The sequence below is a fragment of the Mangifera indica genome, chromosome 2 (assembly GCF_011075055.1).
Source record: "Mangifera indica cultivar Alphonso chromosome 2, CATAS_Mindica_2.1, whole genome shotgun sequence".
Lineage (NCBI taxonomy): Eukaryota > Viridiplantae > Streptophyta > Magnoliopsida > Sapindales > Anacardiaceae > Mangifera > Mangifera indica.
In genome coordinates, this window is record NC_058138.1 from 6164964 (window position 1) to 6185244 (window position 20281).

The window sequence follows — 20281 nt, forward strand, 5'->3', positions numbered from 1 at the left end:
GGTCTCTTTAGTATGAGCAGGATGACCAAAAAATAACAAAGTCATGGTAATAAGAGAAACAGTCGAAAAAAAGACTTAGATTTGTTGGAGAATGAGTTGAGAATGCCAAAAAAATTTAAAAGGTCTAATATAAGCTCTGATACCATGTGAATAACTTTGACGTATTTTTTATATATACTAAAAGAATGAATTTACATCAATATATATAGGAAATTTTAAATCCTAATTTAGGAAATATAATATGTACTTTCCTATTTTACAAAGATACAATTAGTCTAATTGTTAATTTCCTAATTTAGAGATATAACTCAACAATTAGGAGTGAATTTAAACTAAGTCAAGCTAAGCTTGAATAAGAGTCAATTTGACATTGAAGTCAATTTGTTCAATTAATGATGAGTTTGTTGAAGAAGTCATAAAAAATAATAAAGAATAATCACCGGAGATGAAGAAGAAGAATCATAGAAAAAAAAAAACCAAAGTCTTTGAAGAAGATAATAAGTTACTAAAGAAGATGAATCTGTTGATGACTCGACTAAGTCAAGCTGCCTTAACTCAATCTTAAGTTAGGGCTAACCTTGTTGGAGTTTGACTCATTTGAGCTTTACACTGAGCCAAACAAGAGCCAGCTCGAATCCATCCAATAGCTCTAATATTAAGGAAAAATCATGACAGTAGAGTTGTGTATTATATCGTATATTAAAAACTTAATTATCTATATAGTGTATCATATCTCATTGTAGAATACACTTTTAAAAAATCAAATAATGAAATAATGAAATTTTAATTTACATATCACAAACACTTCTAAAATTTTAAAATTTCTCATATACACCCCTACAACATATTATTTTCTCAAAAAAAGTGCATCAATCTGAATTGAAAATATATATTATATCGTATGATACATTCATTATATTATATTAATTTCATACACCTTAGGATACGAATCGTTTTTTATCTATATCTTATTGTGTTGTAAGATATGTATAGTGTATCGTAGACAATAGTAGAGCTGAGATTTTTGTTAAGGGGGGCCCTCTTAGCGAAAACTTATGAAAACCCACCAAACATTGAATAAAAGAAATAATGTACTAAAAGAAAGAATACAATAACACAACTAATTTTCTTAAGCGAAAAAAACTCTTCAATGCGAAGTAAGGAAAAAAAAATATAAGAATTTAACAATCCACTTAAATCCAATATGATAAAAAATATTTTCAACAACCGCAATTCACAAAAAATATTTTATACAAATTTAGAGTTAAATTGCAATTTTAACATAAATGAAATACATAAACAAAGAGATGAATTCAAATAACTATATAAGTAGTAGATCTTTGGACTGTATAACTCAAATGTAATTTTTAAAATCAAAACTCAATTGTCAATACTAAAGATCCACTCACCTTGTTGTGTATGATCAAAAAATTAAGTTATAATGGCATGCCTAAATATTTAAATATTTGAATATCAATTATTTAAAAATGAAAACAAATTAGAATATTTGAATTTCAATTATTTAAAAATGAAAGTACATTAAAATGGTATATTTGAATTGATCCTTAAAAAATATTAAGAAATTTAAATTAATCATCTTAAATAAAAACTTGTTGACTTTTTTTACTTTCTTAGGTGGAAATGTTGGTAGCTTATTGATCGAATTTTTCGGTTTTAATAATATTTCTCTCAATTTTAGCTGATAAGACATCCAAATGGTTTCTTTGTATTGAAAAGAATTTTGGCTATTCTATCAACGTGTATTTAAAAGTAATCAATTTTGATCATTATGAAATTTAAAAGTAATCAAAAGGATAAATATAATAGACGTACTAGAAATGTCAATCAAACATTGCAATATCAAACAGTTACGAATGATTTTTTTTTTTTAATATTTTTACATATATCATTTATTAGGAAACAAATCCAAAAATCCATATATCATTCATCTCCAAAAATCCAAAAATAATCAATTGATTAATCAAATAAACAATCGAAATTCAAAACAATAAAATATCAACATCAACAAATCCATCAATATAATTTATTAGACTTTGAGATCTAAATCCCTGATGATAACTAAAATAATGTTCAATTAAAAAATCTTAAACATATAAACTTGGATACCACAACTTAAAGCTGAAAGATTGAATTGAAAAGTAAAAAGTGAAATAAATTTATGATTTTATAATAAGATGGAACTTGCATAATAACCAAAATACCTGTATAATTATCTAATTGAATATACACAATTACCCTTTCCATAAAAATTCAAGTTTAAACAACATAATTAATAATAATTTACCAATGTGATTTTTTGATTTACCAAATTCAAGGTAAAATATGTTAACTTAATTGCATTATATTAATTTGTATTACAATTTTTTAAATTTGTAAACAATCATACTACATTTCAAATATTTTGTGGCTGTTATAATATATATATAACAGAGACAAAATTTTCTTTGAGGAAAAAAGAAAAAGAAAGAACTTATTGAAAATGTTGGGGAGTTGAGTCAGGCCTTTTCTCGAATATGTGAACGACACCATTGTTATTTGCGACATCATCAAGCTACATGCAGAAAAACCATCAAAATAATCACAACGCTGAACACACAATAATAGCTATATCCTAGGTATATGGATTATGTAGAGAGAACCTCACGCTCAGGTCGGATTGGGTGCCTTATTGACTTTCGAGAATCCGAGGACGGCGAGGACGATTAGAGAGATTGTAACCATCAAAATATGAAAGATTGTAAACAGCCGTTAAAATGCATCTCAATCGATAGATCATTACATCAAGAATCATAAAACGTATCTATTTGCACCATTGGATCAACTATAAACATCAAATCTTGATTTTTCAGATGAAAGAATAGAGAGAGAACAGAGCCTGCAGTGAAAGAAAACTGCAGATATTTTAGTGCAGAGGAGTTGGATTTTTAATCACTGCTCAAATTGTCATTTTTACCCTTAGTTATGATAGAGTTCGTTAATGTTAATTGTTGATAGGTGGGGATATGCGTTTTTAAAACTTAGTGGGTACGTTTAGAATACATAAAACCTTGGGTGGGAACAAGTATTGTGGCCTTTTTTTATTTAACTTCAATTAGAAAAAACTTTTACTTGTGGGCTTCATCAGTTTGGGTTGGTAGTAACCTAAACCTGTTCATGAGCGCCTACAATGGGGATTCCGTTAACATTATCAAGCAAAATCCTCACTTTCGTGTTCTAATACATTCCAAGTTACTGATTATGAAGCAAAGATTCAACCTTTGAGGAATAAGCTATACCCGGATAATCTTATCTGGCTTTCGGATAGCATTGGCGACTTGAACTCTGCTACGAAGATATTTAAATGGGTATCTCTCCAAAAAGGGTCTCAACACAGCTGATATTTATGGTAGGATAAATTTATAGTTTATGAGAATGAACAAGAAAGGGTGTAGTCCTAATAATATAGGTTAGTCCATAGATAAATGTTTGTGTTTTTGGATTCATAATTTATTTGCTTTTTGGTGCAAATAATTCATAAAAAAATGATTTAACTCATCATTGCTGCTCAATCTTTCTTGGGTGGCTATTTGCTTCCAATTTTTTTTCTTTGCAATTCCATACACTATTTGACAAAATGTCAAAAGTAGATAGATAATTAATCGGACAAAAACAAACGTATTTTTCAAGCAATATCCACATGATAGTGATTGTACTCTTAAAGATAATAGGATGTCAGACCAGCTTGTGTTTACATTTCAACGACCATATTACAATTGAGATTAAATTTGTTGTAAGTGAAACTTGAAATGACTTTCTAACCACTGTGATTTTGGTAATAAATAAATTTTATTTGAGTTAAATCATTTTTTTATAATAGATAAATTAAAAAACTTAATTTTAAAATTTTATCAGAAAAATATTTGAATTCTTACTTTCTTGTACTTTAAATCCTTTGCATTATCCCTATTTGAGGCAATTGCTCCCCTACCATGTGAAGAGAATATTTTTAGTGAAACTTGAAAAGGAAGATAAGAGGGAATAAGATTAAGACCCCCATCACCCACCAATAGAGAGATAAAGAAAGGGTATAAATTTTAGTAGGATCACCTTACTTAACAATATTTAACTACTTGGACTCTTTCATTAATGGAGTATCATAGGATTGTATTTTAATGTGTATCAATTTGAATCGATAATATATATCGTATCATAGGATATGTATTGTATCGTATTATGCATTCATTATATGTATTAATTTGCTACATCTTAAAATACAAATCCTTTTTCATCATATGTATTCATCTTATATATTCATCATATGTATTGTATCGTATTATGCATTCATTAATAGAGTTTCATCCTCATAATTGGTACCATTTCATTAATGGAGTTAAAATCAAATTATTTAATTATTTGTTGGTTGTCAAACTTTAAGGTGCTTAAATAGGTTAATTCAATTTAAAAATAATAATTTGATTCAAATAAAAGTTTTTAATTAAAAAAGTCAATATAACTTCAAAGGTACAATCCGGGTTAAATAATCTGAAAAAAATATAAAAATCTTATATAATTATTTAATCAATAAAAATACAAATTTGTTGTTAATAACCTATAAGTAAATAATTATATTTTAATAATATTATGAGTTAATAAATATTTATCTATATAAATTGTTATTTATTATAGATACAAAAGATTTAAACTTTATTTTACACTGAGCAAAACAAGAGTTGGCTCCGATCTCATCCAATAGCCCTAATATTAAGTTAAAATCGTGAAAGTCGAATTACGTATTATACAATATATTGAAAATTTAATTGTCTGAATTGTATATCATATCATATTGTAAAACATACCTTTTAAAAAATAAAATAATGAAATTTAAATTTACATGTCATCATTTTAAAAAAATCACAAACTTATCTAAATTTTTAAAATTTCTCATATACACCTCTACAACACATTATTTTCGCTAAAAATGTGTATCAATTCGAATCGATAATATATATCGTATCATAAGATATGTATTGTATCGTATTATACATTCATCATATGTATTATATTGTAAAATAGGTATCATATATCATACGCAATGACAGATCCACCAAATATTGAATAAAAGAAATAATGTACTAAAAGAAATAATATAATAACACAACTAATTTATTTATGCAAAAATCTCTTCCATGTGAAGGAAGCAAAAAAATTTGTGGGAATTTAATGATTCACTTAAATCCAATATAATAAAAAAATGTTTACAACAACCGCAATCCATAAGAAATGTTTTACACAAATTTAGAATTCAATCACAATCTAACATAAATGAAATACACAAACATTGAGATGAATTCAAATAACCATATAAGAAGTAGATCTTTGGACTGTATAACTCAATTGCAGTTGTTAAAATCAAAACTCAATTATCCATATTAAAGATCCACTCATCTTGTTGTGTATGATCAAAAAATCAAGTTATAATGGTATGTCTAAATATTTAAATATTTGAATATCAATTATTTAAAAATAAAAACAAATTAAAATATTTAAATTTCAATTATTTAAAAATAAAAACAAATTAAAATATTTAAATTTCAATTATTTAAATATGACAGAAAATTAAAATGGTATACTTGAATTGATCCTTAAAACAATTAAGAAATTTAAATTAATCATTTGAAATATTGGTAGCTTATTGACCTTACAACTAACTCATTTACTTTAGAGGGGATTTCTAAAAATTGATCAAACTTTTCGGTTTTAATAATATTTCTCTTAATTTTAGGGGATAAGACATCCAAATGGTATCTTTGTTTTGAAAACAATTTTGCCTATTCTCATCAATGAGCATTTAAAAGTAATCAACTTTGATTATTATGGAATTGCTTAAAAATTAAGTTTAATTTGCAACTTATATGATTGACTTCTTTTCAGCAATAAAACTTGTTATTGAATCTATATGTTACCTTTCCTTTTACAATTAGAGTTCATTTTGTAATATATTTCTTAATTCTCAAACATTTATGCTTAGTAAACTATAATAATTATATACTACATGACATTCAATGACACCTACACAAAACCATTGATAATTGATAGTAGTTTGTATATAAGTTTTTGTTATGTTGAAACAAATACAAATTCTTCGTTTGTAATAAAAAACTTAAAAATATTTAACTGAAAAATTTTATAAATGAATGCTAACATCGGCTAGCCATCAACTATGTTTAAAGGTGTCAAATGAGCTAAGTTGTAGAAGCTCAGAAAAAAGCCTGACACAAAAGGGTTTGGCCTGCTATAAAAGCGAGCCAGAGTGGGCCTATGGGCTGTCCAACTTTGGCTGTGAGCCTAGGCACAAGCCCATGGGTTGGCCCTGATACTATTCAAAAATTTTAAAAATACTCTAATATAATTAAGTAATTAATTAATATATAAAATATTATAAATATATATAAGAAAAAAAAAATTAGACTTAAAAAAATGAATTGAGTTCTTTGTATCAATGATCAATCTCACATGCATGAGATAATCAAAATTTTAACTTGATTGAAATATTTTACTTAATATTTATTTATAATAAGTGAAAGAAGTAAATGATTTTATTATTCTAGATATAGGACTCTTTGCAAAGTCCAAAAATTTATTAATGATATTAATACAAATGTTGCTATGCAAATTTTAAAAGGTAGAGATGCAGCCCATAAAGGCCCAATGGGCCAATTCCCCCTACTTCAACCCAAAACTCATCCAAATGGCAACAATAAAAACAAAATCTCAAACTCGCGGAGGAGTTCTCTCTTACAAACAGTGCAATACAATAGATTCTCGGCCTCAATCTCCATCACTGATAGTCAGTGATTAAGCTTCCGTGTATTGCTTATTTCAAGTCTTAATTTTCTTTTATTTTTGTTTAGGGTGCTGTTTCAGTGATGCCAAATTGTCTTAACTAGTTCATGAGCGCCTTCAATGGCCACTAAGCTTTTATCTTTAACATTTTCAAACAAAATCCCCAAACAGGTTAATTTAACTGCCTGTATATCCTCACTTTCTTGTGCTAATGCCCTGCAAGTTACTGATTATGAAGCAAAGATTCAATCTTTGAGGAATCAGCCATACCCGGATAATCTTATCCGGGTTTAGGATAGCACTGGCGACTTGAACTCTGCTGTGACGACATTTAAATGGGTATCTCTCCAAAAAGGGTTTCAACACAACTGATACTTATGGTAAGATAATTTTGTAGTTTAGGAGAATGAACAAGAAAGGGTGTAGTCCTAATAGTAGAAGTTTTGAGATAATAATTATAAAAGGACTTATTTTGAGCAATCGAGTGGATGATTCGGTTATCATTTTAGGAGAGATTTTATGCTGGATTTGAGCTGAAATTAAGTTTCTATACCTGTATAATACCACTGTTTTGTAGGGAAAAAAAAACTAGGGGAGGGAATCCGACTGTTAAGGTTGATGAGAGCTTCAAATCTTTTGCCAGATGGGTTGATTTATAGGGAGTTAATTAGATGCACGTGTGAGATCCATACGTTAGATGATGCGAATTATCTTCTTGAAGAGATGATGGAAAATGGTAGAACACCTGCTGTTGATGTGTTTGTTGATCTAGTAGTAGGACTTTGTGCTATGCTTGAAGGCTGTTGCAATGCTGGTAAAGTTTTTTTGGCAAAAAGTATCCTGGACAAAATGGATGAGAGAAACATAGCTGATTGTGATTCTTGGAATATTCTAATCATATGGCTTTCTGAGAATATGGAAATAAGGAAAGCTGATGAAATCTTTGTAGAATGTTTATATTTTCCATAGTTCCTGACTCTGCGACATACTCAGCTTTTGTTGTAGGCAACTGTCGGTTGAGAAAGTATGAGGATGCTCTGCAGGCATTCCATCGGGTTTGCATCAAAAATTGGGTTCTGGATTCTATATCTTATTAGGACTCATGGGGAGCCTTTGCCAGGCAGGAAAAATTTGGAGGCTGCTGAAGTATTTCATGTCATGTCGAAGGACAGATGCTCCCTCAGTCCTTCTTACAATATGCTGATAGGTTGCATGTGTAGCATGGGACAAGTGGATAAAGCAATTAGGCTACGGGGTTTTTCTTACAGTTCTAATACTTCTTATACTACTTTAACTTACACGACAATCATGCATGGATTGTCAAAATTAAAAATGGCTATAGGACTAATGGTAATTCTCTCACAAATTTTGGTGGACAGTTGTGCTATAGATGTGGAAGTATATTGCATCCTCATACAAAGCATGAGTGCACAAAATTGAACTAAGGATTCTGTTTTCTTTTTCAATGTGCTGGTTAATGAGGGTTTAGTGTCTGACCAAGAAACAATGCATACTCTTCTGTGTTGTTTGGCTAGCCAATCTGACTTGCACATGGTTTTAAGTGGGATTGATAAACTAGTTTCTAATAGTGATACTTTGGATTCATCTATGTGTAACATACTTATCAATGGCCTCTGGAAAGAGGGTCTAAAATGTGAGGCATCCTGATTATTGGATCTGATGTTGGAAAAAGGTTGGGTACCAGATACTATAACTCACGGACTGTTGGTTGGGTCTTTCTATTCAATGCAAGAAATGAAACTGTAATTAGAAAGTTTCTAAATTACCCTGGTGGAAAACTTGCCATGATGGGATGTGAGCTTCTTTGGGATCTAATGTAGCAGTTTTCGTTGAGTTGCATGAGAAATCAGTCTATAATGGCATATGATTGTAAACATGCCAGATTAGTTGTTCTTTACCTAGCTATCTTATAATCTGTGACATGATGCTACTGCATTGTAAATTCCAAAGGGAAACTTATTGGTCGAAATCTCTATAAATGTTGTGGAATCATTAGCTTTTTGGTCCACTGTATTTTTTGTGTAGTACTTGTGCTTTGCTCTTTTCATTATTTCCTGTCAGTTTAATTGTTATTATGGTGTAATATGCTCAATACGCACTTGGGAAATCTCCTTGTTCTGTTAAGTCATACCTGGCATACTATCAATGAAGTTAGTGCTAGGGTATTTAATTTGACTCAAGTCAATTTCTGAAAAATGATCCTGTGGTACATTACATTTCTGCCCATATTTAGCGTCAATTTTACCGTAAGATTTAGAATGTTTTTATATATTGGATAAATATGAAAGAAAAAAATTTTCAATTCCCTTCCAATGCAGAAGCTTAACGTTACTTATTTTATTTTCAGAGATATCAAGCAGTGCCCTAATAAGTTTGAACTGGTTATCAACTTGTCCATCAGACTATTTGGATTCGTAGTTTTTGAGTAGAATGAAGAGGGCAGAAAGATTATAATCAGGAAAGGACTGAGGTCCGAGGAAAGACTGGAATTGCAACCTGCAGGCTAGAGATTGTTGCATATTTAGCAGCTGAAGTTCATTCTTCAACAATATGATTGTTGTTGAACTCTATCCGACCGCAGTTGCTACAGAAGCAGTTTTCATCAAGTTTTAGTCATTGATGTAAACTTTTACCGGTTACTTGGTTGAAGAGTGACAGTTGGTACAAGTTTTCTTCAGCTGAAATTCTCACAGGGAAATGGAAATTGAAATGATTAATTTAAGATACAAATTGCTGTAAAGTGACAATATAGTTAATGACTAATAAAAAAAGCTATAATTTAACTTGATTGCTCCAATGGGCATATATATGACTTAGCTTGTGTCTCCTAATATTAATTCCTAGGTTTGTCCTCGAATTTGATATACTGCCTAATCTGTGTTATATTTTGAGGAATTGTGTTTTCTGGGTTGCAGATTTTCAATGAATATTTATGGGTAGTTTTGTTGAATGAGCAGAGTTTAAGGATGCAAGTGACAAGGAAATTCTAGCGGACCTGTTGTTCCAGGCGACCTACAAATATAATGTTAATGTCTGGAGATCGAGATTTCTCCAATGCTCTCTATCAATTGAGGATGAGAAGATACAACATTTTGCTTGCTCAGCTACGAAAAGCCTTGGCTCTTCTCCTTGCAGTCACCAAGATCATATGGCTCTGCACGAGTCTTGTGGCTGGGGACCCTTGTTTACGACTAAAATCGGTAACAAATTTCAGTCCCTAATGATATGCCTTTTGCTCATGTACAAGTTCCCTACCTCGTGTATCCTAATCAGAAATTCAGTAACAGTGCTCTAGTTGATATGTTGGAAGATGAAGAAACCTATAAATTATCACCACCCTGGTACTAATTATAATCCCAAGAGTTTTGTTATGGGCCTTGCCTGGACAAATTTGCTCATTTCAACCTTGCTTAAAATGGTTATCGAAATCATTATCCACCACAATCTTTAATGCCAAACAATCGCCCTAATTGTAATCAACTCGTAGTTCTGTCCAAAAAGGTGATGAAGTCACCAAATTTGATCCTATTAGCATGAATCCGAAGCCTAGATTTTTAAGTAAGTTGCAAAATGGACATATAAAGCATAGGAGGCTGTTGTTTTTGTCACTAGTAAACTCAATTAACATTTCTAGTAGTGTCATATGGGGAATGCAAGGGTGTCCAAAACCTTCTTATTATGTCCAAAGTTGTATAGGTGTAGTGTTCCTAGCATTGAACTCCTTGAAAAGTAAGATGATAATGGCAACTAAAGGTAATATAGTCGATTGCATTTCATGTGGGGAGCAAATGCATCGGAATATTGTAATTAAAAGGTCCTTGGAAATTGATATTGATCAGTAATACATGGTAGTGAAGCAAAACATTGGAGCTATGAACTTGTATGTTGAGAAGAATGAGAAACTTTGGAAATGTGTGAACCCTATTGTTGGTAATCCTACACAAATCTCGGAAATGACATGGGAAAGAATTAAAAAGCTTATGATGTCTCCTGGAGGACAATCTGCAATAATGGCTTCTCAATGCAGGTAAATTTTTTTTTGGTTGTTTAGATTAGCCTTTCTTGGCTTCTAGGATTTATAAGTGGACTGTTTTTTTATTCTGTCTTGTGTGCTTTTGCATTTTTGTTTATAGGTATGAAGTTGGTGCTACATTGAAGAATTTGTGCTTGACAGAGTTTACATTAGGCGACATACTTCAGATCTTGAATATGGTAATTACCATAAAGAAATGGATTATTCATAATCAAGCTGGATGGCAGCCGTTTATCATTGCTGTTGCAGAGTGCAGTCCTGAATTAGGCTCTACATCTGGTTCACAAAGTTTCAATCTTGCTATCCATGGTAAGTTAAAAGGGGCCACTTGATAGTTTGAAAGGTATTAAGTGTATATAGATAGATGATTTGTTGCAATAAGGTTCCTAAAACAAAAGTCTTCTTGTGCCAAGACTCATTATGTAGGTTTACTAATGATGAAAGTTGTTACACATGATGGCTCCTGTCTAGATTTTCAATTAGAAGTTTCAAGTGAAAATTTGCTAGATGTGTCAAAGAGTATACAATGCAAGGCTCTGAGGTACACGAAACTGATCATCTGCTCTGCATCTTCCCGATTCTATCAACAATTGCAAGGATGATCCTGCTGTTTCCACATTTCGATGAAACATATTTCTATAGAAAAATTTCCTGCCTCTCATATAATTCGTGGTGCCATGAGAACTCTAAATGCAAGGCCTAATTTAAAAGTGGCATTTGAAGATGCAAGAGTTTGGTTAGTTTGCAGAGAAGCAGATGACACAATTTACAGAAATTTATGAAAAAAACATCCAAATGTAAATTAGATAAACATAGAAAATGTTCTGGTGGAAGCTTCTCATTCTCCTATGATCACATCATACTATGACGATATCAAGATGAGTCACGCAAAGGTTGCACAATGCTGTAAAGTTCTTATTTTTCCGTATTCTCAGAATAAATAGATTTATAAATTCATCCCTCTACAGCATCAGTATAGCAGTTTGCCACTGTGTTTGCTGTACTTCTTTGAAAGCTGTATGGTTCTCAGAGCTTGTGAAACCATTATTCCCTTGGCTATAATCCTTATATTGAAGTCTCCTGTATGCAAACTTTGATAGAAAGATCAAGTGTTTCTTATTTTTGCCCCCGTTTGGATAGTGCTTCCACTTTTGCATTGAAGCTTTTCTTGCTGTTAAATTGCCGCTAGTTTTAAGGTTTTCAAGCTTGGAAAATAGAAAGTTTCATACTGTAAATACCAATATTTTATGGTACTTATTTGAAAACATTATTGAGTTGGTTCATAAATTTAAAATCCAAATAAAATATGTTAGATTTGTGTTATATTATTAGGTTATATTTGAATCAAGTTTAAAAAATAATTGACTCAAACAAACCCTAAATAAGCTCAATTGAAACAAACTCGGGTTTTAATTCGAGAATTAAATATTTTGAGCTTAAACTTTAGAGGTGTTCACTTGCCAAGTTTATGAATTTGAAAATTTTTTATATGAATCAATTAAAATAATATCGTTTTGATTAATTCACATCAAAATAGTGTTATTTTAGTTATTTTTTATTTGGTTCGAACTCGAACTCAAGCCAAACTAGACTCGACCTCTCTCAAGAGCAACTTTGAAGCAAGTTTAAACCCGATTTGATTCAAAGCCAACCCTACATATTATCAACTAAGTTAAAATTTACTTCCTAAGTTACCATTATTAATGTTACATTAATTAATATTTATAGATATTTTAGATAATCTCACAAAAATATCACTATGCAAGTTCTATAGGGTTAGAGATGCAGCCCAATGGGCATTTCCCCCTACTTCAACCCAAAACTAGTCCAAATGACAACAATAAAAACAAGAACAAAATCACAAACTCATGGAGAGGTTCTCAATTACAAACAATACCTTATATACAATGGTATTATTATATAATTAAATATTTTATTATTTAATTAAAAATGATGTAGTTAAATATTTTTTATCACTATAAAATCATCCATTCCTATAAAAATTTTATTATTATATAATTAAATATTTTATCACTAATATAAACCAAATTAATATTTTATTATTATATAATTAAATATTTTTTATCTATAATTAGTACACATAATTTTACTCTTTATGAAATTATTTATCATAATATTTTCAATATTATTAATACAAATTTGATGCATTATCAAAGATTGTTGAAATTCTTCCTGTTGTGGTTATAGAAATCGGATTGGACCGGTCTGTTTGACTAATCGAACCACCATCCTTCATGCAAAACAAAAACACTTGATTCGAAAACTGTTTTAGTAGTTTGATTACTTTCATTTGCCCTTGGACTGGCGATTAGACACCAATTTATGATTAAAAAGTTAGAATGTTTGTTTATATTGCATATTATTAATTAAAAAAATAGTATAAATAAAAGTTTGAACCAACACCATTTGATTTCTATACATGTTTAAAAAACACAAGTTCAAAATATCTAAAATGCAATGGAAATGTTGAGTTTGACAATAGCTCCAATAAAATCCCTAATCCTAACTCTTCAATCTTCATATCACTTCATGCTTTCTTCTTTCTTTGTGTAATTGATTTCTTGAAGTTAGAATTCCTGTTTATAAAAGACAACATCTAATAAATGACGACAACAATGATTACAATAAATGATTTTGCTAATTATAGGAATGTATGTCAATTATATGTGACTGTTTAACTTCTTGCGTAATTTAATAATGTTTGATGGCATTCTAAGTAGAGAACATAACTATGTATGTAGTAATAACAAGAAAATTTGAAATATATCCATTCTAAGGAATAACATAAAATAGTGAAAATGTGTAAGTAACTTGTTTGTAGATCCACAACAATTGTAAATTATACAAGTTGGTTATGGTCACAATACATATATAAATGAGCATTAAACATGAGGGGACCAATAATTATCACACAATTCAACTATAAATATAGTTTATATCCATGAAACCAAGTCCAAAAATCTCAAATCCACTATAACCAAATTAATCAATATAACAAAAATTTTCAATAACAAATCATTAAAGCATAAACTAAAAAATTAAACATTAATTAATAAAAAGTTACACAAAATATGAAGATGAACACAAGTATCCCAGTCATCTGTCACTTAAGCATCCAACTTAGGTGAAAATGGCCAAGCTCCCCATGATCATGCAACCAAACTCCCTTCAGTTTAGAAAAGATTGAAATCCTTTCAACCTTTAGTCATCATCTAACTTCTAACTATGTGATTTGTCAAAAGATATTGAAACAGAATTAATGAAAAATGTTGTATAGAAGGAGCCCAAAAACCATTATAAGATTTGGAAGAATGAATAATATTTAGGTCAATTTAAAATATTGGAGAAGGTGGTTTATATATGTAGTAAACTTCATGTAATAAATTGGTGTCATTTGTCAAAATAGATTATAATATACTTGTTTACTCACTACAACAAATTTCATTAAGGTGACGAAAACTTTGTCAAAAAAAATTAAAAAATTCATCCTAAAAGGTCAAATGGGATAAAAAATCAAATCGTACAAAAATGCACGTTACCAAAATGTTTATTTTCATGAAAAACAATAGTCCCCAATAACTAGTCATTGTGAATGAAACAATATTTCTTTATAAAATGATACACATTTTGGGATGAAATTTTTTATCCATAAATTAATTATTTTGTGTCAAATAACTCTATTTCATCTAGAAAAAAATATTTAGAGACAATTTTTGTCTTTGTTTGTACAAAAAATTTGGACAATATTTTCCATCTTTCATTGTGTGATAAATACATAATAAAATTTCTCATCTTTAATTATATAATAAATTAGAGACAATTTTTGTTAGTCTTTTGATTGTACAATAAATTAAAGACAAATTTTTTTATTCGTGATTATATAATAAATTAAGGAGAGGATTTTTTTTTGTCTTTGACAGCATAATGAATTGGAAACAAAAAATTTCATATTTAAATGTGTGATGAATTGAGGATAATTTTTGTTAATCCTTGGTTGTATGATAAATTAGGTACAAAAATGTCGTGTTTGTTTGTATGGTGACATTGGAAGGAGAATTTTAATTTTAAATGAAAAATAATAGTCACGTGGCTCATTGAAGTACAACAATTTATATTAAACATTTTTTCAACTAATTAAAAAACATGTATTATTATCAAATTGTTATTACTATAAATCAACTAATAACTAAGTAATAACAAAAATATAACTAACTTACAAACAAAAGACATAGAATGCGTCACTCATTAGTGGTAAAATAGTTTTACTTTCTTTGTTAATTGGATGCCAATATGTTCGCCACTTTCTTCACTATTTGGATGTCGAAAAAGGTACCACTCTCGTATTAGCTGCATGTCAAAAGAAGCAAAATAAGTATATGTACGTTAGACAAGTCTACAACAATAATTATTAATAATCATTATCAACAATTACTTAGCTATATACCTGTCTATAGTTTATAAAATAATAAAATTAAAACAGAGCATTAAAAAGACAAATTACTAATGATTTTTACCTTGAAGGAGCACGTGAATGATTTTCAATGGACTAGCAATTGACCACAACTCAAATATCCTTCCGTGAGAATGAGCTTCCACAGCTCTAAGATTCTCCTTTTCTTCTTTAAAAGGGGCAGCACAGAGGGCTTCTATTGTGCAGCTTGCACTTACAAAAAAAAAAAAAAAATCAACTGGAAGAAATGTAACAGAAACAAAAAAGTTCACCCAAACGAATATTGAAAAATACAACACATGCACTGAACAGAAACTAAAGAAGTGACCATAAACAGCAAATGTATGTGTGCCTGCCTTCAGTTCAGTTATTTCACATGGCTGAAAGATATCCAGTTTTTTAAAGTTGGCAGCATCTGGATCCTTTGCAGCAGCCAGCTAAAAAGAATTATAAAACATAACTTAAAAAAATGAGCAAAATAAAACTCAAACATGATGAGTCACCAAGATATATTACACCATCATCGACTTACCAAGTTGGCTGTTTGATCTAACCAGTGAACCAGCAAACCAAGAAAATACATGCCAGCAGCTGTCACCTTCTCAGTTTTTGTGTTGTCCTACTGCATTAGGGAGAGATCAAATAACTTGTGTATGATTTAAAAAGGCAAAAAGATGAACAGAGGTGCTAAATGCTAATTAAGAGGTAGTTCAAATATAGAATGGATGTGGTCACTTAAAAATAAAGTGATGATATTTGCATGCAACAATAAGCAAAGGTCTAATATGAAATGAAAGATAATTTAAAACTGAGAAAAAAATTCATTCTTATATCAAGAGCAGAGAGGCCAACCTAACAACTAAAACTATCACAGAAGATGAAATTAACCCAAGCATTAGTTTATCTGAGACTCCTAGCATTCCCTTCACGGAGTATAGAAAACAGTGCAAGGAAAATACCACAGATACTGGTTTTGATTAATCAAGGAGTAGCTTTTTCTCTAGTAATTTAAGGATTAAAGGTACAGGATAACGGGATTATGAAACAATAATATAAAGAAATACAGTGTACTCAGTAGAATAGGGGCTTAACCCTCTTTGCACAAGTTAGAAAGACTAGTGCAGGCATGATCTATTCTCAAATATTTTTCTAAGAAGGTAAACCAAGATGAGCAAGACATTTTAGTATGCATAATAGTGTTATAATTGAAAGGAATAGTCTCTTATAAGTATGGAACATAAATCTTGCAACCAAAATACACTGCTGCACATGCAGTTCAGAGCTAATTAAAAGAACTCAAGGAGGCAATTCTATCTTATGTCATTAATGCATACCACCCCCGGCCCCTCCCTGAAGTGAAGAGACCTGCTTCATAGACAAATGGAAAGTGCACTTGCTTTGGTGGAAATATAAAACAAAATACAACAGACACTCCAAAAAACAACAGAAGAGAGCTGCTTGATACCTGCAGTGCAAGGCTCAATCCACTACTCCCATCTCGATCAAAATACAATAACTGCACCAAGCCAACTAGTTACCACGCTGAGATCAGTGAAAAATAAAACAAAATAAAAATCTTAGATGCATTCCCATGGATATACACAAGCCTACAAATAAGCAGGAAGGCATCCCAAATTTAACTAATTCCTGTTCTGTATTAAAAAATTAAATTCTCTGATGGCAGCACTGCAACAAAATTGCAGCCAAATTGAAATGGCCCCACCTCAACTGTGTGAGAAGCAAAATCTAAGAGTTCATTATAACTATCTGGCAATGATGAGAGAACTTGCTGCTGTATTCAAGACCCAGCATTAAATGTCAAGAAGTTTCAAGCAGAACATCTGGTCTTAAAGAAATGCTCCTCAAGTAGTACTCTAGGTCTACCAATTACCTGAGGAAGACCAGACCAGATCCAATCAGAAGCCATTATTTAGGATTTTTTTGATATAATTACCTGAGGTAAAATTACACCCTGCTCAAATGGCACATTCCAATCTTCCATAAAGTTAAATGTGATTCAAAAATCTGTATGCCAGCCTCACCTCCATAATGCTAGTTGTAAGTTACAAAATAATCTCATAGAGTGTAGTAACTATGTACGCTAAGACCATAAAAGTACAGGTCTTTTTTGCCTTCTTGTAAAAGATTGCATTGTTACAATTAAACATTTGCTTTTTAGTGACTTAATTGGCGCCCTTAAGGTCACAATTTAACCAATCCAAGCTTCAAGGTAAGAAAAACAGAGCTGTTATAAGCCATACCCAGAGGTATCATCATGTCACAATTAAACAATAGGGAAGAAAATGGTCTGGGCATAAATCCTAAAGAAACCAAAGGAATTACCAGACACATTTTCCAGTCCCACATTCTCTACAAGACACGATGAGACCTAGTAAATTCGGTAAGTTGGAAACTCATAATCCAACGAATGAAGACAATTAAAACTACATGCAAACCAGAATATTTTAGCAGCCGGTTAACATATCTAAAATTTAGGGGTAGTACTAGATTCACGTCAATAGGATAGCATATCTAAAATCGGTCAATTGTGTACAATGCACATAACATTGGCCTATTATTCATGCTTAAACATATGCATACATTCATAAAAATATACTACTCAGTAATATGATGCATGTACTTGGCTAACAGAACCATACAAATTTATCAAACAAGTAGAGTACGAACCAGGATTGGCATCAACTGTCCTTCAAGGTCAAGGAGGCCTTTGGCAAATGCAGCTGCAGACATCTGCTGACAAATACCTTCTTTATGATGTAACTTACTAAAGATGTCAGAGACAACGCCAAAGGCCATAATTATGTACCAAATCATACATGAACATGAAGGCCTCAAAGATTAATTCTATAATCTTATCTGCATCACGAAAACATTACCTGTACACCGCCCTCATCAAAGCTGTAAATTTTAAGATCACGTCTATATGTGCTATGACGGCTTAGGAGACCAGTACCTTCACCTGAAATTGTATAACACCTCATCAAGAAAAGAACAGAAAGACAACAATACCAATTCCATCTAAATTTTAACTCTTCAGAAAGAAAAACAACGAACAATATAGAATTTGTAACTTTAATTTCTCCTTTCTTTCTTTGAACTTCTCAGCAACTAATCAGAGCTCGGTAAGTAATAATTAGTATATTCTTCTTCTTTTTATTTCTTTCAGTTTATCTCAGATTATTTTCTGAAAATTTTAATAAATACATCTAATTAATCAGTTTATACTCTCCAAAATCTACAGCCAAGAAGCAACCCTAATCAAGATCAAAACGTTGCATTTCGAAGCATAATTAAGGAATAATCAAATAAACACTACGTGTGATCAACTAAAAATCCACTAGAAAATTCAAATTAAGTCAAGCGTTCGAATGACCATCAAATCGTGAAATTAAAGGACGAGAACAGGCAACGAGAGAGAGAGAGCCTCAGAAGAAGAAGCTTGAATGACAAGTTCGTTTCCCACAAGTGCAAGGCAGTGACGGACCTGCGAATGTCTTCAGAGCTTTTTCGCTTACAGAGAATTTCGTTTTTTTTCCCTTTAATTTTGAATTTTGATTTTTACAGTCTTTGGGTCTCTCTAATGATTTAATTATTTATGTTAGCTGGAATGGAAATGATGTTTTTTTAAAGGGTATTAATTAAAATAAGTAAATTTGTTTGCGTTTAAATATTTTTTGGTAAATATTTGAAACACTTACTTTTATGAGCAAAATAAATGTGAATTATCTATTTTACCCTTCTATGCAAAATCTAACAAAAACTTAACCTTTTCCCATTTGAAGCAACAGCTCAATATTGCAGTTGGAACACATAATGGTGACTCCATTTTTTGTATTTCGAATGTCGACAAAGACAATAGCATTCAACAATATCGTCTAAGATAAATCTAATTCAAAGCGTGTTAAGAATTCAAATGGGTTTTCTCGCCTTAGTTTAGTGTTATTAAGTTTGAAACTGGGTTTTTGTCCTCGGTTTCGATTTGATGTGTTTGGTTTAGGGTTTGATTGTGTTTGGTTGTGATATTTATTTGCAAATAGTTCGTCTATAATATATTTTAGCCGGGCTTGATTGTGTTGTTACTGACGGAGAAGAAAGCCAAATTTTGGTGATAGTGGCACTTGTTACGCTCACACTCGCACTCTTACTTTTATCTATTTTGCTTTTCATTGTGATCTGTATATATCAACAATTAAATCAAAAATAAAATGTTTTAAAACAAGTTTATGAATGTTGGATTCTTAAGTTATCAAATTTATAATCAGTAAGATTATATTGGAGTATGTTGCTGAAGAAAAAACATGACCGAAGAACAATAATTACTAGAGAAAGGTATTATCAGAATAAATTTTCAGTTTGCCTAAAAATTTAAATTCATTAAAAGTTTCCCTAAAAAAGTTTAGGTGTAAATTTTTTTGCCTATTTTAATTAATATCCTCTGTTCCAATCATTTTAGCAGGGAATTAAAATGTCATCTTCAGTTTTGGTGTCGTCCCCTGAAAGTACCATTATGAGACCAAACTGAAATTGTTCCTAAAAATTTTGTTTCTAAAATTTAGTGTTAAGCTTAGTGGATGGAATTAAAATTTCATTTCTTAGAAGTATCATTTTGAGACAAAATTAAAAATATCCTTAAAAAAGAATCTAAGTTTTGGGGAGGAAAGTAAATTTCCTCCACTAAAATTATCATTTTAGTAAATAAAATTGTCTCTAAAATTATTATTATGGGACAAAATTAAATCCCTCTAAAATTAAATCCTAAGTTTTTTATCATTTTGACACCCAGCAGTATACAAATATCAGAAAGAATGCATAATATCATTCATGCATTTATGAAATGAAAGCATTTTGATTATAACAAAGCGGTATCCTACTTGGAAAGGGAAGCTAATAAA

At 30.5% G+C, this 20281-nt stretch overlaps 2 protein-coding genes across 8 annotated transcripts; one reads left to right on the plus strand and one right to left on the minus strand.

The window, feature by feature from the left end:
- The first annotated feature begins 6770 nt into the window (after positions 1–6770).
- LOC123209543 lies at positions 6771–12057 on the plus strand. 5 transcript variants are annotated; one of them, XM_044627632.1, is made up of 4 exons: positions 6771–9110; positions 9212–10891; positions 10998–11206; positions 11311–12057. In XM_044627632.1, exons 2-4 carry the CDS (start codon positions 10710–10712, stop codon positions 11352–11354), a joined length of 435 nt encoding a protein of 144 aa, XP_044483567.1. In that variant the 5' UTR covers positions 6771–9110; positions 9212–10709; the 3' UTR covers positions 11355–12057. The 5 variants fall into 5 exon arrangements, 4 of the variants coding, with proteins under 4 accessions (XP_044483567.1, XP_044483568.1, XP_044483569.1 ...); XM_044627633.1 differs by having other exon boundaries at positions 6771–8658; positions 9214–10891; XM_044627634.1 differs by having other exon boundaries at positions 6771–8193; positions 9214–10891.
- Positions 12058–13303: 1246 nt separating this feature from the next.
- LOC123208998 (chaperone protein dnaJ 16-like) lies at positions 13304–18937 on the minus strand. 3 transcript variants are annotated; one of them, XR_006500911.1, is made up of 7 exons: positions 18266–18937; positions 18057–18119; positions 16834–16884; positions 15901–15987; positions 15725–15805; positions 15433–15581; positions 15013–15265 (listed from the first exon to the last, which is right to left on the minus strand). XR_006500911.1 is itself a non-coding variant. In XM_044626696.1 (6 exons), exons 1-6 carry the CDS (start codon positions 18368–18370, stop codon positions 13436–13438), a joined length of 474 nt encoding a protein of 157 aa, XP_044482631.1. In that variant the 5' UTR covers positions 18371–18937; the 3' UTR covers positions 13304–13435. The 3 variants fall into 3 exon arrangements, 1 of the variants encoding a protein (XP_044482631.1); XR_006500912.1 differs by having other exon boundaries at positions 15433–15606; XM_044626696.1 differs by lacking the exons at positions 15013–15265; positions 15433–15581 and adding an exon at positions 13304–13494 and having other exon boundaries at positions 15697–15805.
- Positions 18938–20281: the final 1344 nt, after the last annotated feature.

Coding starts and splice junctions, on each gene's coding strand:
- LOC123209543 (XM_044627632.1), top strand. CDS start 10,710: ATGGTAGTGAAGCAAAACATTGGAGCTATGAACTTGTATGTTGAGAAG. Junction 10,892..10,997: donor ATAATGGCTTCTCAATGCAG/GTAAATTTTTTT, acceptor TTTTGTTTATAG/GTATGAAGTTGGTGCTACAT. Junction 11,207..11,310: donor TTTCAATCTTGCTATCCATG/GTAAGTTAAAAG, acceptor TCTTGTGCCAAG/ACTCATTATGTAGGTTTACT.
- LOC123208998 (XM_044626696.1), bottom strand. CDS start 18,370: ATGAGGTGTTATACAATTTCAGGTGAAGGTACTGGTCTCCTAAGCCGT. Junction 18,120..18,265: donor TTGATGAGGGCGGTGTACAG/GTAATGTTTTCG, acceptor ATTTGTCAGCAG/ATGTCTGCAGCTGCATTTGC. Junction 15,806..15,900: donor TAGATCAAACAGCCAACTTG/GTAAGTCGATGA, acceptor AATTCTTTTTAG/CTGGCTGCTGCAAAGGATCC.